Genomic DNA, 27,034 nt, shown 5'->3' with positions numbered 1-27,034 from the left:
TTTCAGCAACTTTTATGGTTGAAAAACATTTAGTTAGATGCTATATTTTTCCTTGTTTAAGTTTAGTAATGGCATCAAATGAGCTGTAAGTAACATTGAACTGTAGACTATTAGCCAGATTTAGCACATCAAAGGACATTGGAATACAAATGTGTTGGCTATTGAGTATTTCTCTAAATATTTGTGCAATTAAAACACGGTTTTATTACCATGACCTCAAATTCCCCCAGTGTTACATTTATTGCTCTTTTTTCATGTCCTCCCCTTCACCAGCAGGTGTCACTGTTTCCAATATTTCCAACATCCTATTCTCCCACAGCTGCTACAAACATGCCATTGATAAAAGACTGTTTACAGTATACAGTTACCCACAATTCTTAGCTGTGTGTTGATATCCGATGGCTCGTTTTACACACAGTCTGCACTATAACTGCTGCTTTAGACGTCTGTAGTTCCTTCACTGACCTTTATTCGGCTACATCCGTACTTGTAAATAAAAGCAGGGGGTGGCTATTGCTTGAATTGAAGGGTGGAGAATTTTAAGTTACATAAATTCAGTTTAATTCTGTTTTATTATATTCCTTTGTCCATTCATTGTCTTTTAGGTACCAACTTTGTTTATTGACCACAAATGCCTGCAGTCCCCTCTCCTTTTTATTACATTATTGACTAGTGACTGCCATCAAAAAGAATAAATGGCCCTGTTTTGTTTAATGGTTCATTATTATATGCTCATTAATTTTGGTAATTTATAGTTACAGGGTAATTAAGTCGTTAATGTGCGTCTTTGTGGCCATCTGGATGTTTAGAGCTAGCATTCATTTTCTTTATTAGCCGTGTTCAAAACCCAGTCTCACCTCACATCTAAGCTGCTGTAGTGTCCTTGAGCAAGACTAAATTTGCCTTGAAACTAATCGATGAAAATGCTTACAATGACATTACAACAAAGGAGAAATGCTGTACCGCTGCAGTACTCACTAATGTGTGCGGATGAACTGCGGCACCAATGGGTTACATACAGGGAATAAGTAGTTTATTATGAGGAGAATAGCGCAGCGCAGGGCAGACACGACGCTTCAGAAAATGCACCCATGGCTGTCGGCTGTCCCTAATTTAACTCCGAGCGATTTAATTGGCGGTGGTGTATTTGTTTACCATATTTGGCAAGATAGTGACACAGCGCGCCTGGGAATTGGACGAGAGCGGCCGTCATTCACAAAAGTCTGCCTTCTGGAGCTTTACAAACAAAGCGCGTGCTCACGGGAGTTGTAGTCCAAACAAACCCTTTCTGCGATTAGTCGAGTGGTGATTTACCTTCTCTGGGGTATTTGCAATGCCACATATTAACTAAAATCTCAGAAGCACTTAATGTGATGAATTACATTTGTTTAACTTATCTTTTAGTATCAAAATAAACCCGCACCAGCCGGCTAAAGACACGGTGAAGCGAGACCCCTCCGCTCGCAGCATACAAATCCCACCGGCGATGCTCTCCTCTGATTGGCTGCGCCCTCTTGTCAATCACGCAACGCTCCTTCCACTACCGCTCCTACAGTAAATATTTGTGTTTGCTCAACCGGCTGTAATGGTGGACGACTGAGGCAGGGGAACGGAATACAACTAGAGAGAAGAAAGAAAGAGAGAGAGGAAAACGGTCGAAAGTCTGTTTCAGTGCCAGTCGCCGCGAGTAGGACACGGACCTCGTCGAAAATGGATGAACTCAAACATCAAGTCATGATTAACCAGTTCGTCCTGACGGCGGGTTGTGCGGCAGACCAGGCGAAGCAGCTTTTGCAAGCGGCACATTGGCAGTTCGAGGTAAAAGGAAACTAGAAACTGAGAAAGGCTTTAGTGGCAACTCTCGCCTGTCTGCCTCTCGCTACTTTGTAACCTCTTGAATTTCCACACAAAAGATAAAAGATACATCTCCGCTTTATGTGGCAGACATTCGGCCCACTTTCAAAGCAGAACTTTTGCTGTATTTGAAGTATGCATTTATGTGCTTTAGCCTGAGTAAACCTGCAGGGGATACACGGTTGCACAGTAGCGCGAAGCTTGCATATCCAATTAGACTTTACTCTAGATTAAATACTATAATCCGACACATGACAGCAGTGTACAGGCGAGGCCAGCGAGTGCTATTACGCAATGAAGATGACCGCCGTGTTGTATCGACTAGCCTACTGAAGAGAGATTGTTTAGTCTGCGGTGAACCGAATATATTACAAATATAAATCTATATTTTCCCTTTCCGCAAGCTTGTTCTATTCATGTTTTCTTTATAGCAACAGCAAAATAAGCGATCTGTGGAAGGATGTCTTTGCCCCCAGCTATTTATAGTGTCATTAAAAATTGTTCCTAATGTCCTTTTCTGTGTTTTATTATAGACTGCCCTCAGTGCCTTTTTTCAAGAAACAAATATTCCATACGGCCATCATCATCAAATGGTGAGTGCAAAAAGAGGAAGGGGGGGTTGTACATAATACACCTTTTTATGCTATTATTGTTCTATATATTAAATATTAACTAATCTAATCGAAGCTATTGTTTCTTTAAGGCTACTATTCTGTTTTGAGTGGGATGAGCAGCCCTTATAGGCCGAGAGGGATGATGTTGTACTAACAATAACAAAGCACATGTCGGCCATGTTGTGAGCTTCCAGAAATAAACACAGAGGCAGGCATGCAGCCGCAGCAGCCACACTGACAGAGGCAGAGAGAGAGAGAGAGAGAGAGAGAGAGAGAGAGAGAGAGAGAGAGAGAGAGTGTGTGTATGTATGGGAGAAGGAGGGGGCATAAAAGATAGATTAGGGATGCACGATATTGGATTTTTTGGAAAATATTTTCCAACCCTTTTTGCAGATTGCAGAATTCGATACCAATATATTATGCACGTTTTTTTTCCACCTAATTGCAAAGAACATGAAGTCTGCCCTGATATTGGAATTGATGTCATGCCTGCTCTTATACCCCTTTCCGAACGAAATTAGTGTCTTGACCCGTTTTTTTCAGACCCAGGCAGACCCGCTTATAAATGCCGATTGTCTCTTTTCCCATTGTCAGTAGAGTATACGCCTTTCAGTCTCTTTTCTGCTGCATCACCATTTGACGTCACAAACACGCACGAAGCAGGGTTAGTAAACAGTGAAGATGTTTTGGTGGTTAGGTCTTTATTGTATCTATCACTCATTCAGTCTATTTATCATTCTTGGCGACGACAAATTTGGAACAGTGTTCGACCGCTGCTTGGACGGAGATGGGCGGAGTTTGTAGCTGAGATGACGAGGAGTCTCGGAAATTAGCGACGGAGCATAGCGTCGCGCCGGAAAGGGGGTGGAGATTAGCGTGTTGACACAAGTTTTGTGTTCCCATCAATGCTGATCAGAGCCGAGGCGATAATTACCCGGGTCTGAATGCCGATTGTAGCCTTTCCCATTTAGCAAAAAAGCCGGGTGTTAGTGGGTTTTTTGACCAGTGGGAAAGCGGCTTTATTATAGTGGCCCACTGGCAGAGGCAGAAATAACATAATACAGTGCTTGTTAAAATGTACACATTCACTGGGCAATGTAAGAAAACTATTTAAACTTAAGTTACGTACAAAGGGCCGTATGTATGCAACATTTTCTTTCAACTAAAACAAATTTTCGTCAAGCCTTTTTAGGGAATCATTGAGCATTTAGGTATAATTGAAGTGTCGGCGGAAAATATCGGCAGAAGAATGACATATCTGCCAATGCTGACATGTCATTTTCAATGTGCCTATCTTGGTCCTTAGTTTAGATACATGAAATTCCTCATTTTCATTGTATCAGCTGACATAACAAAAGGAAGGGCCCCCCTGTTTTTAGGGTAAGACGACATAAAAAAGTCTTTCCAGGAACAGGACAGCTGCCTCTCACAAACAGACCCTCGAGCAGTTGCATTTGCATCGGTGTATTTCTACTGGTTATCTCTGTTTGGGTTTCTGCTGGCCTGACGCTACTCTGTAATTGGGGACTTTTAAGGGCAGAGAAATCGAAGCAGAGTAACTTGGAAGGCATTAGAACTGTGGGAGACTCTGCACACACACACACACACACACACACAGGGGTTGAAAATTATGAAACACTAGCAGTATTTGGGCTTTTAGCAGCAGCCCACTTTGGCTGCACACAAGTCTTTGTTTGCAGCTGCATGCATGGCAGCATCCAGCAACAGCAGCCCTCTAGAACAGAGCGCGACATGGATGTAGGGCGATTTTGACTCTTATTTTAGCTCACTTTCAGTTTTTTATTGACGGCATCAAACTGCGGAACATTATAGCTTTGCATTTCTAGCAGAAATACAGAGATTGGGATAAAAGAGGATTGTTTTTTATTGCATAGTGTGTGAGTGCGCACAGATTTACAGCGCAGTATTGCCAGTCAGCACACAGAGCTGAATCATATTTCTCACAGCCTTATTATAAGGCACAAAGCCAGACTTCCATTATCATCTGATCAGTAAATAAGACAATCTCAGTCCCCTATTTAGCTCATGAAATGTCTCACTTTAATCTAGAGAGTAAACAATCTGCCAAGAGCTGTTCTGCTCCGTCTGCCAAATAGGGCTGAGCTCGATGCCTGCAGACACTGGATAATGAAAGTCACAATGCACAGTACCTACGTGTGCTCGCGGTGTTATTGTTATAGACCTGTTTTTGCATAATCACACGTTCACGTTCCCGTTGTTGCATATGTGCATGCGTACTTTAGGTGCATGCATTTGTATGGTGTTTGTGTGTGAGTCGCTACAGTAGGGCAGCATCCAACCTTCCTGCAGCTTATCAGACCTCAGCGTTCGTTAGTGTACAAATCTAATCCACTTTGCTCTCACTCTCGCTCTTAACTCTTTCCCCCCTTATGGTTTCGAGTAAACACAGAAAAAAGTATCGTTCGTTGATGCTGTTGCGTCAGTGTTTTGTGTTACAACACAAACTGAACTCATCCTTGAGATCGCTATTTTGGCTGGAAGCCTCACCCCAAACCAGATGGCCCCCTCACAGATCGCCTGCAGACATGCAGTGTTTGGCAGCGTGGCAGGTTGGGACGTCATGTAGGTCAGTTAGTTTATAGATGCTGCTCACTGAGCTGGATTTCGCTATTGTTTCTGAGGCCCCAAAAACAATGTATGAGACAAATCGCTTTCCCTACTAAATTTGGCTTCATGGGAGAGAGACGATTTAGGATACAAAGCGCTGTTGTGTGAGAAATGCATGTTATCTCTAAACAAAGCTTGTCTGATGAGTGTTTGTAGCAGTCGACGGGATAGCAATCAAGCCATGTCAAGTCTGATTTTGTTAACCTGGACCATAGACTGTATAAAAAGATGGATGACATGACAGCTCCTTAAAAGTGAAGCCAAAACATCTCTATCGCCCCCTGCTGACTGGCTGCAGGATAGGTCATAAAGCCCGCCTCCTCCATGTTAACAGATGGGACATGAGTCAAACTATAAAATCAAAATACACGTCAAATAAATGTTTCTCAAACATGGTTTCTGTCATTATAGTTAGTTCTTGCGTCCAAGTGTAAATTTTTCGGACAAGTTTAGTTTAAATGAGTTTTTTGATGCTGTAAAAAGGATGATTGACAGCTCTTCTGACGAATACGGCTCCTGCAGCCGAGCTGTTCTCGATTAGCAGAGTAGAGGAGGAACAGCGAGAGGAAACGTAAATAAAACAATCACTACAGTCATTGAAGTTTCCATATCTGTGAACGTCTGCCTCAGACCAACACAAGAAGCTGTTCTGCCGTTCAATACGCCAGCTGTGGGATCTTTGCTGTTTTTTTCCAGTAATTTAAGTGTGTGTATTTTGGTTCCAGCTCTGGCTCCAAATGATGTCATCATCGCAAGATGGCAACGCCTATCATGGGGGTATTTTGGCTTCAATTTTGTACAACGAGAGGAGATGGAGACACATTGTCTATCTATATATACAGTCACTTGTTCCCGTACAGCCTAAATTGTGGGCTCAGGAATCGACAAGCATGTGCATTTATGCAACGATCCCATCACATAAATAATGAGCCCCCTAAACGAGATACTAAAATAAAGTTCTGTAGCATTCATTCTCTGTATATGTTTATGTTTTTACAAAGGGTTTAACTTGAGCAAAGCTTTACAGCAACGAGAGCAATCATGTCAAATCCATGCAGCTCTTAAAAATAGTATGTATTTTCTTTGTGGCTGTTGTATCAGATCTGTTCTTGGTATTGGGACATCTCTAGTTTACACCCTGTATCACATATCCAGCAGTGACCTGGGTTGGCCTACTCACCATGACAGTCTTGTGTAATGGTAAACTGTGGAGGATTTAGCCAAAGCCCCTGTCATTATTATTTCCTTTTACCAACAATCCCTGACCCAGGGGAGTGCCGCTGCGTTGGCACACGATGTGAAAGAGCTACAATCTCTGCGCAGGCACGCATGTAACACCGTTTGTTGTTGTGTGTGTACAAAGTCTGTCTTTACAGGGAGAGTGTGTACATCCACATGATGGGTCTTGAACAGTCTCTGTGTGCTTTAAATAAAGCCGTCAAAGCTTAACATCTATATTCCACGAGGGACACCCAGGCCTTAAGCTCAGTCCCACCCCTCCCTGCCGACTCCCAGTTTGCTCCTCTACACACGCCCTGCCTTTACAAACACTGCAACCGCAACACATTCCTGTAGGATGCAGCGCTAACGCCGACCCAAAATGGACCCTTTCACAGCAGAGGGGGCCGGTATGACTAAAAACACAGCACCCTGATCCTTCCTCCTCTGGCCTCCCTCACCAGCTCTGTCTCTTTATAGAATCATCCCCCTTTCATCTTCTCGTTTCCCTTCCCAAAACATATCTGTGTGTTTTCCTGTACTTGAAATGCATGATGTCGGAGTTGTATTTATGCTGCCTCCGGCTGTTTCATGCTAATTTGCCTCATCAAACATTATGCACATACTCTTGTACCCCTGCCTTTTTTGGTGTCATGCATATGTGTGACCTATTTCTGATTCTTGTTACACAAATGAGCTGTCAAAAACGCTCTTTCACATACACCTAGTTATATCACTGCATGGTAATAATAGACTGGAAACTATGGGTCATTTTTAAGCATCATCATGTGTGCAAGAAAAGATTTCCTTAAACTAGATTTTCTTTCACACATGATCAAATTCGGGAACTATTTGGTCCAGTCATCATGGTTTTCAGTGATCTGGTCTAGACAGTGTTACAACAGCCCGTCTCTCTGGATTAGGAAAGAAAAACATGGACACTTTAACAATATCTCAACACCAATATCAGCGTTTCCATGACGAATATCTCAACATCTGGGGCACGTCGCACAGCCACAATAAAGTGAATGAATCCTCATGTGACCACAGCGGGAGGAAGTTGCCCCAGCTGGATGATGTCTGGGAACATGTGACCCCCATCATGTGACTCAGTCTGGAAATGAACTGAGTAAGCCACAAAGGGCTGCTTCACATGTGTGTAATTTGTGCCACAGTCATGGCTATTAAACGGAAAACGGTGAGGTCGTCATGTAACAGGCCCGCAGGAAAGTCAGGACTGTTGTGTTCAGAAGTATTCTGGCTTTAGTGGGTCAGGGTCATGAAAATAATTTACTTCTTCTGTTCGTCTTGAATCATATCTGCAAATCTTACAGGAGATCTACCTTCTACTCTCGACCGTACGTTGATGTAAAAACTAAGAAACACTTCTAATTCCAGTTTAAGCTCCTGTGCCTTTTTCCTTCCTGATAAATCTCTTGCAAAGTCCTTTTACACTTTAAAAAATAGTCCAGGTCATGTGGATCATCCTGTCTTTAGATTTAAGTTAGGGGTGTAAGAAATAGCGATATACTTAAATTTCCTAATATTATGTTTTGTGATACTGTATCGATTCTTAAAAACGCTGTATCCATTTTTAATTCATAGTTAACATGCAGCGGTTTGTGCTGGTTCTGTTTCAATTCCCGACTGCTACATGGCAGTTCAACCATTTGACTTGCATACCCTACAGGATCTGTATCTGCCGCGACCTCCTGAGTTGATCGCGCCCACTCTAGTCAATCCTCGTGTTTCCACAGCACGCGCCGTGTTCCGTCTCTGACGTGTCCCAGAAAAATACGCGTCAAGTCTATTTTTGACGGAGGCGGCTTCAAGCACGCGTCAAGCTGAACAGAGCAGATCGTTCCAAACAGGAAGTAAGACAGGAAAACAGCATAGAGCATCCGGTCATTTCAAAATAAGACAGCGTGTTTACATTACCACTGATGGCTGAATCCGAATGAATTAGACCGGCTCCCGCGGCGTACAGAGCTGAAGTGTTGGCTCATTTTGGCTCCCACAACAAAGAAGGCACTAAGGAGTTAGACAAGAGCCATGCCGTTTGCAAAATGCGCCGTGCCACAGTCAAATACTCGGACACAAGGAATCTGAGAGTGCATTTTCTGATGACACAGCTAACAGTACAGCAAACGGCTAACGGTACACGACTCGTTTACCGTTAGCTGTTAGCTGTTCTGTGTCCTGTGCAGAGTTGCTTGTGCTAGGTTTTTCTCCACCGCAGGAGACATCGTAACTGCACAGGGAAGTGTCCTGAAAGCTGGGCATGTTGACCAGCTCGTCTTCCTCCACAATAACTTTGACATTAATAAATAAGCATTGACATCAAATCTGGAACAACGTGTGAAGGTGCGAGGTACGGCTCTGTCTATAGGGGGCGCCAAAATCAACACAAACCGAAAGTTCCTCATAGGAGTTTTAACTTCAGATATACAAAATTTTCTTAAGTTAGATTTTGTAAAAATCACAATATATTGCCTTGCTTACAGTATCCCAGTATATCGCAATATATTGAATGGTAACGCCGGATTCTTGTCAATACACAGCCCTTATTTAAATGAGCATTTTAGTAAAGTATAAGGCAGTAAGTAATCTTCAACTGTATCCATTTAAAGAACTTGTACTGTTTCCCTCTCAACCACAATCCAGCTTAGAGTCATAAACAAACAGCTCCATAGTGTTAATAATCACCTTCTTTTTTACAGTGCTGTAACTGTATTTCATCATCATCACGCACAAGCTAACTAAATAAACTTGGATTATACAAAGGGCAACGTTCACTGCCAATTGACCGTGCTCGGTGACGTAGGAGAATGGTATTGGGCACCGCAGGGTAGCGATAAAAGTGGGCGTGAAGTTGTTTAAAGGCCGTTTCCTGGCAATATAAACACCCAGGAGGAGGGTTTGGCGTGCCTGTGTGTGTGTGTTTGAGGGGTTGTTTCTGGTAACTACAAACATTTTGGTTTTGGCGTCCGGGTGTGGCTTTAAAAAGAGGAGTTTTTCGAAATCCTAACTTTTCTCATCCGTGTAAGATCACTCATTGGGATTTGAAGTGTGTGGTGTGCCCATGCAGAAGAGCAGAGCTATAATTACCTTCATAAATCACCAGCTGACAACATGGACGACTGTCTGCTGCTATTTCTCCCTCTGTGTCAGCCTTTATGCGTTGTTCTCACACCGCAGGAGATGGAGGGAGGCTAAGAGAGGTGTATATTGAGGTTACTTGGATTGTTTATTAACTAACTGTGCGGAATCAATAAAAACAAGTGAGGAAGAGTGTTTTGTTAGTGCCTCAGGTGAAATCTGCAAATAGCAAGGCAGTGCCAGGTATTTGTGTGGAAGATGCAGAAACACAAGGCTGCTGATTTGTGTCTCTGCCACAGAAGAAACAAGCTGTTCTCTCTCAACTACTGACGTTTATTGAATGCAGAATGACTGATACTGAGACGGATACTGTTACCAATATTGTTACCGATACCTGGACTATGTGATTCAACAGATACTAAGTCGGTTAGTAACAGGGCGGCCACTTTTAATTCAAATTAAATTATATGCGGGGGGAGATGTTTATTTTCAAACTGGAATGACCCGTTCAAATTCAAAGTCTGTAAGCGCAACAGACCATTTGAAGACCTTTGCCTTGTGATGCAGCAAAAGGCACCGTAAGAATTCACAATCGGCTTTACCTCTAAGGTGCCCCAGTGACCTATTGGCTAACTAATGTTATGTTTTTTGCCGTGAAAATTGAGGAGACAAGCGTTGCATGCCGAAAGTAGCGACACCAACGCATCTGAAAAGCAGCGTGTTCAAGTATTTTGAGTTGTTCATCATAGACGGCAAAGTAACTAACGTGTTTTTGACTTTGTACAAAGCAGCTGTCTTACTTAACAAAGACGACTCACCTGCTAACGTTAGCTTTACGCCCAAGTGAGGCAACGGCTGCACCACCGACACGCTGAGCAATAAATAAGAACTGGCTGCGTACTATTTGGCGCGCTCAGCTTCAGCAGGCCTTTTGCCAGAATGCTTTCTCTGATAAGATAGCAAGATTTACATGCTAGGATATTTAGTATGTACTATCATGATTATTAATATGGGTAATAATTACAACTGTTAAAAAATTATTATGCTAATTTCAGGCTGCATTCTGTATTTCCCTCTGTGATACCTGTGGTGTAGCTTAGCATAATTTAGAGTTAATAAAAAACTAATAATATTTCTCACACTGCTGCTCTGTGCAGGCCCTCACAGCCTCTGCCTGAAACGACTCACTCAGCTCTGTCCCTTTAAGAAACCCCGCTCCTACAAGCCCATTTCTTATGATTGGCCAGCTATCCGAAGCTTTGTGACGTCATAAAGTGCAGCGTGTAGAAAAAACTGCGTGAAACCTGGCGTTCACAGCAGACTGAGCTGAGAAGCCTGGGAATTACTCCGACATACTTTTACCTACAGATTTGAAACTTTACAGATATCAAACTTGTTAGCATAGCAAGTGTGAAACACCTCCAAACAGCTGGCCCGCAAAAGTAGCATGCAGTGCAGTTCCCCACCTTCTTCTGAAAGCATATAGGCTGTCTGAGTGCACAGAAACATATATGTAGGTTTCAATAGATTATACCCTTAGGATTAGCTCTATTGTCACAGACACCCAATACAGATATTTGAGTCAGTATCGGCACGATATCTGATATCAGTATCAGATCAGTGCGTCCCTATTTATTTCTCCCATTGTTTGTGTCTAAGTTTGTACGTGCACACTGTAATCCTCTCAGTACTGTGTCTCAGATTTCAGAGTTAATCATGTCTAGATCCGTTAATGTTGTTAATGGATGTGCATGAAACTGTTCCTCTTCGTGTGTGTGCGCGCGTGCATGTGTGGTTGTCTGTAGCCGCGTGTCGTACAGCCAAGCCAAGCAGTTAGCCACAACTGAAGAGGTTTGGCCTGCGCTATGCATGTTCCAGCGTGTTGCCCTGCATGTTTCCAGGAGCACGGCTTCCCAGAACCCTAACCACACACACACACACTCAAAGGCTTGTGCGCAGACACACACAGACGGACACACACAGGAACTTTGGCTCAGGGGACTCTGGGAATGGGAATCCATGTGGGACGGCTGCAGGGACCAGATGTGTTTATGAGCAGCGGAGTTTAGGATTGGGTTTCACACTGATTCCTGGTGTGGCTGTGTACACTTGCGCGCACTCATACACGCGCACACACACACACACACACATGGACTGGACCTATGGCTGAGCCTTGTCTGTTACATAAAGTGAGTGTAGTCATATTGAGTCTCTTTGGCCTGTGGTGTTAGGTTAGCCGTGGCAGTGCAGCCTGGTTGCACTGCTCTACAGTCCCTACATAAGATCTATAAATGTAGTGCAGTTTGCAGCTTTACACTGCAAAATAACACAATTTTGCAATTTAAAGTTGCAAAATTTTAGATCAACTTTCAGTCAATAGCTTTTGGGGTTTAAACATTTAACCTTTGAAAATACACCCCGCAGGATGCCGCAGGAAATCTTTATTTTTTGCACTACCCTTTTCAAACTGATCTAAAATAAAAGTATGATAGCGAGAGCCTTCATTCTTTTTGCAGGAGAAAGTCAAGGCTTCTGTCTGTCGTTTCATTTCATTGTAAATTTATTGATGACTAGGGCTGTCACGGTAACCGCATGCAGCAACCGCGGCATGAGGCGAGGGTAAACTGGCCACTGGAAATTGTTGATCGCAGAGTCCTGTTTGATCACTGTTTTGGATCAATATGTTTGTATGTTTATTTATCAAAATCAAATGAAAAAAACATTTCAATACTTTAATCAATTATTCTAGTTTATTTATGGCGGTGTAGCTGTTCGAACTGAGACATCTCCTGTGTCTGTCTTTGTTGTCATGTGGGCCAACGCTTGAGTCAGAGCCTGCAGCAGTTTCGAGTTCTCCGATAAAATTCCCGTGATGGCGTTCAGTAGTTCCTTTTAAAACTGGAAGCTGACACTGTTTGGATGCATGTGCTGCATTTGCGCTGAAAGCAAAGCTAAAATGTTGTGTATTTATAGCCTGAAGAAACATCTTTTAGCAAGCTGAACCAAGTGTTTGGATCAGAGCCGTGGTTTGTTTTCCCTCCTGATGACCTCTGGCCCAGTAGTTTCTGCTGCCAGACTGTTACCAGTCAACAGGCCAAACTCCTTTTTCTAGATTCGAGTGTGCCACTGAACACGCATTGTTAGCATGCTAGCTTTTGTGTGAGCAGTGCAGCGTGTGCAGTCAGTCCAACACAACACACGCTCCACTCATCACCAGTTCTCCCATTTTCTGTAGATTGATCTTTTTTCTTTCTCTTTCTGTTCTTTCTGTCATCGCTGCTCTTTTTTCTCTCCCTCATTCTCCTTCCTGTATTTCACACAACACATGAAAACAGAGCACAGCCTGGCTAATGATCAACCGGGTCCCTCGTGAGCACAAACCCAGCCGTGTTTTGTGTGTACATAATATTTACTCCTACACAGGCTCAGCTCCTGGAGGGTGGGTGAGGTCGGGGTAAGGGGTCAAGGGTGAGGAGTCACTTGGAAGGTTCAGCAGCACCTGTTAACGTCCTTTTTTTAGTCGGGTAAAGAAACATGTAGTTCTGACATCCCGACAGTCCCATAAAACCCAGGGTGTCACCTTCTGTTGGTGAGCTGTGTGATGAGATAATACAAAGACAGATGAAGAGATGCTTGTCTGCTTTAGACATAAAGCCAGTTTGTCCATGAGGTGACATTAAGTAATGCCAAACCTCTACTATATACTGATACATGTTTACATGATTGATGGAAGTCCTTTTTAGTTCCTCCCCTTTTAACAGTCAGCAAATTATGTCGACAAGGACAACAACACGCATTTGAAAGCTACCTCAGGCACCCCACGTCTTGACAATTCATGTTGAGGACTACTACAACAATGTTCTTGCACAGCAGGGTTGGTCAATCTTTTGTTTGATTTTAATCTAATGTTCAGTTATGACTCCCTATAACTCTCATTATCGCATATGTTTTAGCTCATTGCTGGCAAAACTAAATTATCCAATTTTTTCAGTTTGTTTTAAAGCGCATCAGGATATTGCTCGCTTATCGTGAGCTTGATCAAAACACTGGATCTCCTTAAGTCACAACAGGAAAACCCAACAAAATCCTACAAGTTTGCCAGAACAACGGCACAAACCAAGGGGTAGTAAAATAAAGGCTGTGCTGATATCATCATTGGTGGCAGCGAAGGCCAGACAGGATCGCAAGCGAAGACCAGTTGTCTTCCACAATTTTTAATCCATGTCCGACAAATTTAACACCCCCCTCTAAACTTTGAGGACATCTGCTGTCGGACGTGCAGACTCCATGTTTCGGCATCTCTCCTTGTTCTGAAAGCTTGACAGGCCTCCTACGCATAGTTACGGTTGCTAACATAGGATTGGACGAAGGGAATTAGCGAAGGGTCAATTGTCTATTTTTTTCCTGTCCGCCTCCGCCTGTTTGGATACATGTGAAAAATGCCACCGCTTCGCTCACCTGTTGCCTGCAGCTGCACTTTTGCATACACCAAGGTCACTGCCAGAGTCGGAGAAGACATGAAAACAGCAGAAAGAAGTTCAACAATACTGAAATACTTTTCCCTTCCTCTTAAAGCTGGAGTATAAAGCTAAATTAATTATATAATGAAGGCTGGTGCCACATTTTGAAAAGTTTTTCAAGGGCATTTCCGTGAATACATCATACTGCATGTCAAGTATCTTCATAACATCACTAACTAACTATTAATAATAACAAACACATTAGCCTTGTTATTGTTAGCACACATGTTAGTTAGTCATGGTTGCATTGGATCCCTCTGCAGAGCTCTAAAAGCAATGCTGGGTTACAAACACGCCATAAAAACACTCCCTGTTTAAACATTTAACAGGCAGGCACAATCATGCACCCTTAATGCTGCGATGTTCTGTTCAGCCTGACTTCTCTCCTCCCTTCATCTTTCCCTCCCTCTCTCTCTCTCTTTCCATTTTGTTTCAGCTCCCATTTTGCCGCTCGCTCCCCCGTTCTGTTGGTTTCACTCATTTCTTTCACTCTTTTATCCGTCTCGCGTCTCAGTTTAGCCGTTATTCTCACAGTGCTCGCATTGCATTCGTTTGTCTTTTGTACGACCCTTAAATGGAAAAACGTCTTTGTTTTGATGTTTATTTAGGCTATCGCTGCCAGATTACAAATAAATCTGACTTTGAATATCCCTAATTGAATGTCACGTGGAGCCACGAGTTGCTTGTTTATTGGACGTAGTTGAGCGGTAAACTGCCATCTGTTGAGGTCACATATTTGGGAAGCATGTTGTCAAAACATCCAAATGCAGTAACTGTAACCCGAGCTAAACATGGCAGACTTCTCTGTGCTCCTTGCCAGTGATGTGATAAATTACGGAGGCATTTTATTTCATCTGGAGGCCAACTTGACCTCTGTTTATCTATTTAAATCTCTGCTTGGTCAACTTTCATCCTCCTTTGTCCACTTTGGGCTTCGTGTCAGATGCTCGGATTGCATAGTTGGCTCCATTATACTGTACTGCAGCACTCTTTGAAGTGGGCACAGAGCTGCAGGGTCGGTGTTGCCAGGTTTGTATGACATTGTTCTCACATGCCCAAAGAAAAATAAACAAAAGGAGTCAATGTTTCAGAATGCATTTAAACAGACGAGAAGACTAGTCGAGACCTGCTGCTGGTGGAACCGAAGCATCCTCCCACACATCCACGCAGTTTAAAGAGGTGCAGCCACAGTTTGTATCTCCTGTCCTCATCCTGCTGCACTCTTTTCCCGTGATAATAATCGATTTACAGAAGTAGACTCCATGTTCTTTTTCTGTCTTGTACAGCTACACTTTGTTAGTGCTCTACTGTGCACTGTATGGCAGTGGAACAGCTGGATTGAGGTTACATTGCCTTTTTGACTTTGCCCGGTGCACAGCTGGGACTCCTACACATTTGGCTCCAATAAGAAGAAAAAAGTTGTTTTATCATACAATGATACAAAACTCTGATTTGATTAAATAAATAAACACTGTTTAGGTTGAGCTGTAGGTGTAGGTTGTCCTCAGGTTTAACAAATAACCACAGATTTGAAGTGTGCATGTCTGCTCAGCTGTAGCTGTCTGGTCGATGCACTTGTACACCATGTGCTGCGAGCTGACACATGCTGGAGTGAAGAAACACTTTCTGACAGGCACACTGACCAGTCAGCTGCGACGTTTGTTATTTTGAATAATAACCAAACATTCAGAGATCAAATTAAAACTAAAGATAAAGTTCATATTTGTCTTGAAAGAAGTCAACAAATTTGCTGAAAACCAGTTATTGTCTTAAGTAAAAATCATTTTGCATGCAGTCAGTTTAGGGCCTGTGTCCACTTACAGCGTTTTTTGCGCTGGAAGTGCCCACAACCTCAATTTCAGAGCGCTTCTCGCCGTCTGCTGTTGCTAGGTTACCAAAGTAGGTTATCAAACACTTCCGCTTCCCTTGGTCTGTTTTGAATCGCTTTGTATGCTTAATATTTGCTTTTATTCAAGAAAATTTTACAAAGAAAACATAAAAACGATGGAAAGGAATCATGTCCTGGCGTTAGCAGCAGCTCTAGACAAGGAATGTACACTCGAAAAAATGAAACGATTAGCTTCTCCTCCGCCATTGTTGTTGACAAAGTTAATGCCAATGAAAGGCGCCTGGTAATACCATCACAACAGGGCCCTAAGTCGCTAACTAGACTCTTCTCCTCAGTAGTCCCCAGGTGGTGGAATGAGTTACCAAACTCCATTCGGTCCACAGAGTCCCTTTCACCTTTAAGAAGAAGCTAAAGACCCAACTCAGCAAAAACAGCTGACACGAAGGGCGTTTTAGCGCTGAGGACGCTGAGCACTGAAAATGCTGAACTGCATTGGTTTTGTGTCGAAAGAAGATGCTGCCAGCACAAAAACCGCCGTTAGTGGACACAGACCCTTACAGTGAAGACTATTCTATCTACTGTTCTAAGAAGAGCAAAGCAATGAAAAAAAAGAGGCAAAGTGTCTGTTAGCAGTGCAATATTTGCATTTCAAATGTTAATGTAAAAAACAAAACAATAAATATAGCAAACCAACAAACCGAAGTAAAACCAAACTGACGCAAAAATAAAGCATTACAACAGCTATGCTAGCTTCTACGAGCTTGTTTTGAGGAGGGTTTTAAAATGGGGCACCAATTCAGAGCGCCTCATCCCTTCAGGCAGAGCAGATCTAACTAAATCCATCTGACAGATACTATATGCACACTTTACACTACACAGCAAGCTGGATGTTATAATCCATCCAGAAAATACAGTTCTAGTAAAAATGCGATGCCCGTGGATGGAGATGTCAGAGCGCATCCTGCACAGAGTTTTTCGTGTCTCACAGATATCTCTGCACAGTTTGCTGCGAGCTCTGACACACAGTGTGTGAACTGTAGGCAACAAGCCGCAGACTGGAGGGAGAGGGAGGAAGACGGGGAGTGGGAAGTGAGAAAGATGGAGAGAAAACAGACACGTCGTAGGTTCACACCAGTGTTCACCGCAGAGGATGGAGATGGAGAAGTTGGGTTTCAGATTAAGTGTTGTTCTGCTTATTATGATGAAATTTGATACATTATAACCTGTTATTCTCTTATATTTAGATGCTGCTGTGTGCCTTTGTTTCATTTCCTGAATGAAGCATGAATTTACCGGTTAATAAAGAAGTCAGTTTATTTGCATTGCAAAAAAAAAGCAGATCCCATTTCATTAGTTGCACCAAAATCTGGCTTAAAATTCCTGCGACAGCTGGACGGAAACATCCACAGAGATTGAAGTGAGACGAATCCGAGTGTGTGGGGTGGAAGCACCGAGGTAAACGCCACCAGCAGGGAGGTCAGTCGGGGTCACGAGACGTAACCGGACCCTCTGCACAAGTATGCAAGGAGGATAGAAAGCTCCTGTTTTCAGCCTGGCACAAACACACACTTGATATTTCTGAGGAATGTGGTCGGTCAGACTGGAAATAACTCATCTGTATTTGTGGATAAACACACGCACGCACACACACATTCATGTATATGTACACAAACGGAGGAGTGTTTAAGGTTTGGCGTGGGCCCGGCATGTTAAGAGTGGCCTGTTAGCGGTGTGTTCCTCATGCTGGGCTCAGCAAACACACTTATAAAGCCAGTGGACAGTGCCATGCCGCTGCGACCACAGAGCTCAGTCGTACCTCAGCTCCGACCCGACAACAGGAGATCTTTGCTGCTTTCCTCATAACAACGGTCTCCATGGCCACCCATCTCTGCTGGCTCTGTTTTGAACACAAACCGGCTCCTGCTGTCTCAGTACGTCTGAATAAAAGGCCAGACCTCCCTGCTGTAACACACTGTCTGTTGCTGGCTACATGCACTCGCTCGCACAGTCTGTCATTCTGAACCGTCACCTTAAAACAACAGCAGCTTTTATCAGCTGAAACATGCAGGTTGAGCTTCTCAGCGGGAACATGACAGTAAATTTCCGCTCTGTTTTCTCGTTATTCTTTCTGATCCTGCTCGATTGTTTACCAGCTAACAAAGCCTGGAGACAGCAGATTGTTTGGGTTAACTGAGTCGACTCATCTCAAATTACAACTCATAGTGTTTTTCAGACCAGACGGACAATTAAGTGTGTCACAGTCACCTTAATTTGAAAACAAGTTTACCTCAGCAGACCTCTCACGCTGCCTTTTGTCCTCACTGAACTTAAATGCACCCACAGAATATACAGTAGTAACATATAGCAAGTTTTTATCTTCTTCCTCGCCCAGTTTGCACACAGGTAACTCACTAGTGATTGTCCACAATGGAGCCAGACATTATGCTTGTACATTTTTATGGTTTTATTGGCATCTAATGCCGATTATTTGGCCCTTCTGCGTGGATTTAAAGAGACACTGCTTCAAAAAAAAGTTAACATGCACCTCAGATATCAGTCCCAACATTATATGAACCTCTATGTGTTTTAAAAAAAGGGTGAATCGATCCATCTACTTAATGCTACACAATTCAATACATTGACATAAAATCAAAACATTGACCCATATCATTATCTTTTCCATACTGCTTTTATTTTGAAATTCCTTTGGCTCTTCTCTGCCTCTGTTTGCGTCCAAGTACCAGGTAAATAATGGCAAGCAGCCAAGAAACAGCCTGATAACATCGGCTCTAATATTTACATCTCTATAAACTTGGCAGTGTGGAAATATTCAGGATTTCGGGGAAAAGATGGGTCAACAGGCAAAACATGTGGTACATGTCAATAATGCTGCTACGAGATAAAATGCTCTGGAGACACATCAAACCTAGCAGGGGAATAAAAACACATCACACTGACCTTTGTGATAGTTAAGTAACGACAGAAAGTTTTTGTTCTTATTGAAAATAATATATTAATTTTAATTTAAACATCTTGACTCAGCTTATATGGCTGTGTTAAATACTTGACTGATTGGTTAATTAGAGTATTCCGAGGTCTGCTATTTCTCGATAACAGACTGTTGCTATGAAGAACAGACTGTTGCTAGGGGATGCGGCTCTAATCCCACAATCCTGAGGACTAGCTGTAATCATATCAAGCCGCGGAAAGAAGACTGTAACGATAGAAGTTACAGTCTGTTTATAATGTGTGTAATAACCGCTAGCTTAGCTCTTTTTAAGACGGCTACAGAGTTAACCGTTGCTATTTATATGATTATAGTTAGCCCTCCAGATTCTGTGATAAGAATCCCTAGTAACGGTCTGTTCTTCATAGCAACGCTCTGTTATCGAGATATAACAGACCTTCGGAATGCCGTAATTAACCAATCAGAATCAAGTATTTAACACAGCCGTGTAATAATCTGCTATAACGACCTGCTCACTATGCATTATCCCTTATGTAACTGACTGTATTAAATTACTGTATGATGTCTTGGCTTTTAAATATAAAAATAGCTACACCAAACCCACAGAACAAAATGCACACGTCTTCCAACACGAAGCTATTTGTGTGTCCCAAATAAATATCTAAACGTCACACCATTTTTAAACCATGTTGCTTTCATGTGTACAGAACCTCTGAAGGCATTATTTTCATCAGCTCCTGTGTGTATCTGTGTGCACACAGGTAGTGATTTTTCTCTGATGAAATATTAACCCTCTTGCTGCAGCCCACGTGCCCGTCAGTTGTCCGACAGCCAATAGGATTTGGGCCTCGATCTGCTCGCAGCGGTCTCAGCAGCTCTTGCAGTATTTTTCTGTCCTCACCTCGGTGCGGCGAGAGTTAATCTGCTACTAGGCTGCTTAATACGCACAAAGGGAAAACACACAGTAACCTGCTTCCTCAGTATGCAGCACCAGAGCGACGGCTTTAATCTCAGTGTGGAGTCTTTACCTCTGGTGCTTTTATTTTGAAACACCAAAAAATGGACACAAAACACATGTCCTGCCTATTTACGATGTGATTTAAACTGCAGATGTAAGTTATGTCCCCATTTGTGTGTAATTTGATGTTTCTTTATGAATACGTGCTGATCGTTTTGGTTTCTACTGAAGCTTTAATCTGTGACTGAAGTGTCTGATAAGCAGTGAGATCCACACTCAGCCTGGCAGAGAGCTGCTGAGTGTTTGGACCAGATCTTCCTCCCCTGTGGGTTGATACGGTCTGCGTGTCTGACTCTGTCCTTGGTCCCCTGCAAAGACGCTGCAGTCACTAATCTGGCAGGCCGAAACTAAAGAGTTGTGTTGTGTTACCAGTGGAGGAGTGTGAGGTGGGCAGCTGAGAGACTTGAAAGTGGTGTTTGAAGTTGGTTTCTGTTTTAGTCGGCTGTCGAATATAAAGCAAAAGTCAGAAAATAAATATGTGCACTTTAAATGTAGAGTCTAGAGTTGTCCCGATAGTGATACTATCAGAGAAGCCTCCAGTGAAGCCTAAAATTACAGGGTTTGGGGAGAACACCGGTCAGTGCAACGATCTGATCCTGGAACATTTCATCTGTAATACGTTCTTCTTTGTTCCTCCGAAACAAAGCAAACTGCTCTGTGCTAACACCATGTATTCATTATGGTTGCCACCACCTACTACTGTTTTAGAGAGGCAAGGAAGAACTGATTTCAAGTCATTTATAAAGTGATAATAACAAGCAGCATTCACTGACAGCGGAGAATTCGACATAGGCAGAGCTACACTGAATAAAGCAGTTTTCTGGGCACAGTAGACCAAGATGGCGCTCAATTAGCTTAGCTTCTTTTAGGTGTCTGTTTTAAGCAAAGATTCTTGGATCAAGCCCACGATATGTGAGCAATATCCTGACGCGCTTTAAACAAAATGAAAAAGTGGGATCTTTTAGTTTAAGCGAAGGGTCAGTTGGTATTAGAAAGGAAAAATCGGCTTGAAAGGTCAGCTGATTTCAAAATTATTTTCCATTCCTTAGCAGTGAGCAATGGGGCGGTAGGTCTCACCTTCCTGAGCTGCACACCCCGGCCTGATCGCAAGGTTTCGCGAATCTAACCGATGGCTCCCATCGCCAAGAACAGGAAGGATCATCGAGGTCACTTCTGCATTCCAGGGTGTCTCTTTACTGCAGGAAACAAGCTGGGAGACATGAGCCAGCGCTTCCTGTCAGAGCGCGCAGTGGACACACTCACCTTTCACAACAGAGTGCCCCTCTACAGAACCTCTAGCTCTGCCCGGCCCGCCTCGGCCCATAAACTGTACGTCCGCAGGGCTAACCTGCAAGCTGCAGCACTTTTAGGGGGCAAAGCGGTCCAATTACACCCCCCGAGGGAGGAGCGGTGTCGCTGTCACGCTGGTGTTTTTCTGCGTCCAGGCGGTGTGTCACAATCTGAGCATCCTGGGTGACGGAGCCAAGAGTAGATTAGATACCACGGGCCAGCATGAGGTCTGGGAATGTTGTTTCTGCCTGTCTTTGTCCAATACTCGTGTGACTGCAGCTGCTGTTCCCTATTGTTGAATCACGGAGGCTATGACTCCCAATTCCAGAAAATCCCCCCACTTTTAAGCAAACAACTGAACACTTGGCCTGATTATTTAAACATGTTATCTGGAAATTGTTGCACTGTAGGAAAAGATGATCATCGGGTGTATTTAAGGCCATCACAGTTCAAGTGGTGATAAAGAAACAGCTTGGGCGACTTGTGCACACAAACTAAGCATGATCCTGGGAGTTACCAAGCAGTTTTCTTCCATTGTTGACGCCTATTTCTTTCGGGTTCTTATTTTTAGACAGCAGCCTCCTGGCTAAACACGACCTCCCTGTGGGATTCAGCAGCTTGTTGTTTTCCTGGTCACAAATGGCCGGGGGACGCAAAGGAGCGAACCTAGATGCCTTGTGCGATGTTAACGATGAAGCCTTACTATTTCTGAGCAGCCAAACATGTTGTTCACAAGGGGGTATAGGTTCACTGTTGTTTTTGGCACACGTATGTATTGTGTTCATCCTGGCAGCAGAACAATAGCAGCGCTGGCACAAAGCAGGGTCGGAGCAGGTTACAGCCCAGGGGCCGAGGTGACTCTGCGCATGTGTGTGTGTAAGAAAGCAAGTTTGTCCATCATTCTCAGTCCCACCAAGTTTATTTACTCTGCTACATCTAATTGGGCGCTACATTACAGTTGAAAGAGGAAGTGGATGTAAACAGACGGCTGTAATGTAACCATCAGGAGCCCCCGGGGAAGCAGAGAGTGGCTGGGATTCCCCTAAAGTCCCCTGCAGTTATACAAAACAGCTACACAGAGATCCGCTTTTAAACACTGCTGAAACTTCCTTTTTCCTGCACCCCATAACGTACAATGCTGAAGTCATAATGTTTGTTGGTGTGGTGAATTTTCTTGAGGAAAACCTTCCAGAGTCGACAGCATAACAGGATTTTTTCACTACAGCAGTATTGGGGTTTGATTGCTGTGATATATAAAAGCAAAAATCTCTTTTTAACCTCATTATTTCAGTGACAGTCGAGATTCACTCTGAAAGAAATCCATCACACGAGCCAATTTTCTGCTTATTGTCGTCTCAATGAAACACAATGTGGTGACAGACGGGTTATAGTTTGCTCTGTTAACCTCCAACACACAACATGCCGACTGTCATAGTCATTCTCTAGCAACAGTTATTTACATTATGGATTCATCTGCTGGTTATTCATTTATTTGTATTTATTTTGTCCAATTAAGATTTTTAAGCCAGAAAAAATATCAAGAAATACATCTGAGAACTGAAACAAGCTAATGTTGCACCTTTCTGTCTCAAACTGTTCATAGAGTTTCTTATTATTCCCAATTAACTTTACATCAATCACCTTTTTCCAAATCTTCTTCTTCTCTTGTGTAAATCACTTAAAGGGCCAGTTTGCCAATTTTCATCCTCAGTCCTAGCATGCTATTATGGGGAGCTAATGCTATTATGGTAAAAAAAATAAATGCAATTTGGCTCTGTGCCTTTGGAGGACGCTATATGCTTCCCTGGAAAACTTGCGCCATACTACGTCAAAAGTGTCATCTAGCAGAGGCCAGGGAGCTCGCTAAACTACACTTCCTCAATCTAAGACGCCCGCCTCCGATGTCATGTCTCCTTCGGAATCGTCAGGTTTGAAATGTAGGCTACAGACATGAAGATTTCTCGAATATTCATATTTCGGATTCTGTACCGCAGAATGTAGAATGGGCGAAACCACGAGCTGTTTGTACAACTTTCTCCACAGCTATGGCGCCAATTTCCAATATTGTTGCTTCTTTGATCACAGAGAACACCAGCTTTGACTGACAGTGCCTTTTTACAGGGGCAAATTGCTCCTTTAAATTGTGAAACACTGATGTCCTCCTGATGTCTCATCGAGGCTGTCCTAATTCTCTATTTTGGTTTTTTGTTTGTGTTTATCTTTGTTCATATTTTGGACAAACATTAATCCTTTCCATTCCTCTTCATCCTCAGATGTGCACCCCAGCCAACACACCAGCGACGCCCCCAAACTTCCCGGACGCGTTGACCATGTTCTCCAGGCTGAAGGCGTCTGAGAGCTTCAACAGCGGCAGCGGTGGCAGTCCCATGGCTGCCTCCATGGCCACCTCGCCCCCGCCCCCCCAGGTCGGCGGCTGGGGCGTCTCACCAAACGTACCTAATGTGCCGCAACCTCCACAGGGACTCTGGACTCAGGGGCAACCCCCCACGCAGCCCTGCCCCGCCTGGCCCACGGGGGTGAACCCCCACGCGGGCGCGGAGCAGAAGGCTAGCGTAGCGATGGAGGCTGAGAGATGAAGGGCAGCACGGGACTGAAAAAGCCCTCCTTCCACCCTGGGGAGGGAGGGGAAACCGGAGGGAGGAGGGTGGGAGGTGGTGATGGGGTAGAAAAATTGGTTTTGGTGTTTTTTTCCCAAAATACGGATGGATATCTACGCAAACCAAGAAAAACTCAACGTGGACGATTTAAGAAGAGGAGAAAACCAATGCAAAATATCAACAGAAAAATAGACAAAAAAAAAAAGATACGCACACATATAGTAATAAGAGAGCAACTGAAATCTTTGTTAGTTTTTCCTAAGTAAATGCATAGATAAGAGAAATATTATTGAACTAAAAAAACAGAAATTTTTAAAAAAGTGTCACGCCCAAGGATTCTATGTGATGTTCAAGGACTTTCAAGGCAGCAAACTTAATTTTCAGTTCATTTTTTTTCCATCGTTTCGGCCGGTGTCTTTTCATCACTGGTGCTCTGTGTTTCTGTCCGTGCTGCATGAGGAGAGAGGGACTTGCAATGCAGTGTTTGAGATTGACTCAGAAATCAACACGCACTTGAGTGTGAGTGTGTGCGCATGTGAGCGGGAGGGGGGTCGGTTTGTAATCAAAAATGTATACACACACACACAAATATATATATTCACACACATACACACACACAGATACACGCGCATTAGAGGAAAAAAACGCCTCCATACTGTCATCCCCATCGTCAAAGGTGGGACTTTTCTTACCTCACCTGGTGGTCACCTGACTTCTTTCAGCCAATCAGGGATTCTTGTTAAACCAACCGTTGCCGCCGCAGGACATGTTTTTAAAGGTTTTTTCTTAAAGGCAGCAGCCGCTCGGGTCGCTGCGAAGGCTTTTCCTGACAGTTTTAAACCTGGACTCAGACTACAGCGGTCCTCTGTACACTTCTTTTCTGGACATTTGGGTTATTACAAGAAAAAACACGAGAAGTCATGGTTTAATATAATATCGTTTTTAATGCTAATTGTTCTGGTTTTGTTGGAAGGTTAAGGGAGGTGGCTTTGAAAATGGGCGGGACTTCAGGTTGATTATTTTTTTCCTTTTGAAAGAGTGAATCAAAAGCAGCTAAAATGGCTACAGATTATAAAAACAAACACGACTACTCCATCTTTGTAAACAGAATTGCCACTTTGCATGATGTGTTCATAACGTGTAACATCTTTTGTAGCAAACATACATGAGGTTGAGACGTTTCTGGAGAAAAGGGGGTGGGGTTAAAGATGAGGGCGGGGTGGTGGGCGTCATTCCCAAAGCTAATGGAAATGCAAGAGAGGAGCGTTTCTCTACAAAGGCGTCGAATCAGCACTGTCTCACTGTAAATGCAAAAATAACTAAAAGAAAAGAAAAGGGCGGGGGGCAGCTTCGGGAAGCCCACCACAGGCTATTCGGGGACACTACAGACTAGGGATGCACGATATTATCAGCTTGTTATCGGTAACTACCGATATTTTCTGCCGATAAAACGCTTTAATTATGCCTAAATGCTCGATGATTCCCTTAAAATATAAAATCTTACAACAAATAAATATGCCATTTTGTACATAACTTAAGTTTAAGTACTTTTCTTATATTGCCCAGTGAATGTGTACATTTGAAAAAGCACTGTATTTTGTTATTTCTGCTTCTGCCGGTGGGCCACTACAAGAGTAGACATGTTATCAATTCCACTACAGGGGAGACTTGATGATCTCTGCAATTAGGTGGAAATAAACATGTGCCTAATATATCGGTATCTAAATCGGCAAAGAGGGTTGGAAAATATCAGCAAAAAATCCAATATCGTGCATCCCTACTACAGACTAATGTCAGATATACAGTATATATTGAGCCTCAGATTCTGTACCACAGAGGGGTTTTTAAGTCATTGAGGTCTCCGGCTCCGACCGGTCCCTGGTGCATTGATCCTGCTGAAGGACAGTTCAGGGATGATCCTGGTACACGGCAATATTTAAAAAAGCAGGGTCGGCCCCTTTTTAGTTTCTCCTGTTTGGATTATTTTTCATGAGCGAAAGATAAGAGATATTTTGACTAGCCGATGGGGGTCTTTTTTTAAAAGAGATAATTGGGGATATAATGATGAATAAATACGCAAGTTCCTTTTTTATTATTTAGACTAAACTAATGTTTGAGTTCATCCTTTTCCATGCTTCATACTTTATTTGGTTAAATCAGAGCGTGTCTGGGTGGGCCTGTTCCTAAATGGTTTCTCATGTATGTTTCCCCACTTGTATGACTGTATGAGACCATTCCCACAATATTTGTGGACTACCTGATAATTAACTTATCATTTTTGTGAACCTAAATAAATATTGTATGTCAACCTAATCTGCTTTTACTGCATTGTGTGAATAAGATGTTCCAATATGAGGTTTTTAAGAGGAAGGGGCCTGCCTATTTGGCCTCCTTATCAAGACGTATGTGTTATGTTTGTGTGTGTGTGAACTACAGATTCCAGAGCAGTGTGTTAAATAATGACAGAAGGAAAATGGATGCATCATAATCTCACGCTTGGCTACCTCTCAGCCTGGCGGATTTAATACAGTCGCCCAGCCAGACTACAAAGTCACAAACCTCTCGGTCTTTTTCTGCTCTGTGTCTCTCTCTCTCCGTGTGTGTGTGTGTGTGTGTGTGCGAACTAAGAAATCTGTCTGATGTTTCGGAGCGAAAGGAGCCAGAGATAAAAGCCAAAATGGAGGAGAAAAGCTTTTTAAAAGAGGGAGTTCGTCTCTGCGGCCATCGCTATCAGCGCCTCCCTGAATCCACGGCTCTTTGGATGTAAACACAAGCAAACAGCAGCTGTCCGCATGCTTGCCGTTGCCGTGCATAAACACCAGCCACACATGCCAGTGGTGTATTGGTGGTGGTGGTAAAGGAGGGGGTCACAGAGTTCTCCGTGTCCTCAGCTCAACTCCCGACTACTTCCTCCTCTGCAGGAAATAAAAGCGATCTCCTTCGCTGATTGTGTGTGCCACTTTGCCAAATCTTTGAGCTGCTGAGAGTGTGTCAGCAAGGTCGGGTGAATGCCGAGAACTTGGCATCGGATGCTGCAGAGCATCTGAGAATGTGGGAACAGGAATAGCAATGGTACAGACTAATAGGAAGGCGGTGAAAGGGGTCTTGAGGCCGCCATTGCTCAAACTGAAAGAAACTCTTGTATTAAAAGATAAAATGCTGCATTTATCTATAAAAAGTGCAAATTGTCCCATGTTTGCATACTGATGTAGAGTGATACTGCTTTGTCCAGTTTATCTATCCTTCACATAAAACCAGTACGTTGTTTTCTGGGTCACAGGACGGTGTGGACACAACTCAGCCTCACAGATGGTTCACCACCACCAGTACACCTGTC

General features: G+C 43.3%; 1 protein-coding gene across 1 annotated transcript; it reads left to right on the top strand.

The window, feature by feature from the left end:
* The first annotated feature begins 1,550 nt into the window (after window positions 1-1,550).
* Window positions 1,551-26,010, top strand: ubald1a (UBA-like domain containing 1a). Its single transcript, XM_069665020.1, has 3 exons — window positions 1,551-1,818; window positions 2,388-2,447; window positions 23,353-26,010. The coding sequence occupies exons 1-3, from the start codon at window positions 1,711-1,713 to the stop codon at window positions 23,674-23,676; spliced, it is 492 nt and encodes a 163-aa protein (XP_069521121.1). The 5' UTR covers window positions 1,551-1,710; the 3' UTR covers window positions 23,677-26,010.
* Window positions 26,011-27,034: the final 1,024 nt, after the last annotated feature.

Source organism: Semicossyphus pulcher, unplaced genomic scaffold (genome assembly GCF_022749685.1).
Source record: "Semicossyphus pulcher isolate SPU_LCO1_2020_fin unplaced genomic scaffold, fSemPul1.0.p SCAF_16, whole genome shotgun sequence".
Lineage (NCBI taxonomy): Eukaryota > Metazoa > Chordata > Actinopteri > Labriformes > Labridae > Semicossyphus > Semicossyphus pulcher.
This window is presented reverse-complemented; position numbering and strand designations above follow the sequence as displayed.

Bases quoted from the DNA above. Each gene is read 5' to 3' on its own strand.
- ubald1a (XM_069665020.1), top strand. From the start codon at position 1,711: ATGGATGAACTCAAACATCAAGTCATGATTAACCAGTTCGTCCTGACG. The intron at 1,819-2,387 runs GTAAAAGGAAAC...GTTTTATTATAG, and splicing joins CGGCACATTGGCAGTTCGAG to ACTGCCCTCAGTGCCTTTTT. The intron at 2,448-23,352 runs GTGAGTGCAAAA...CTTCATCCTCAG, and splicing joins ACGGCCATCATCATCAAATG to ATGTGCACCCCAGCCAACAC.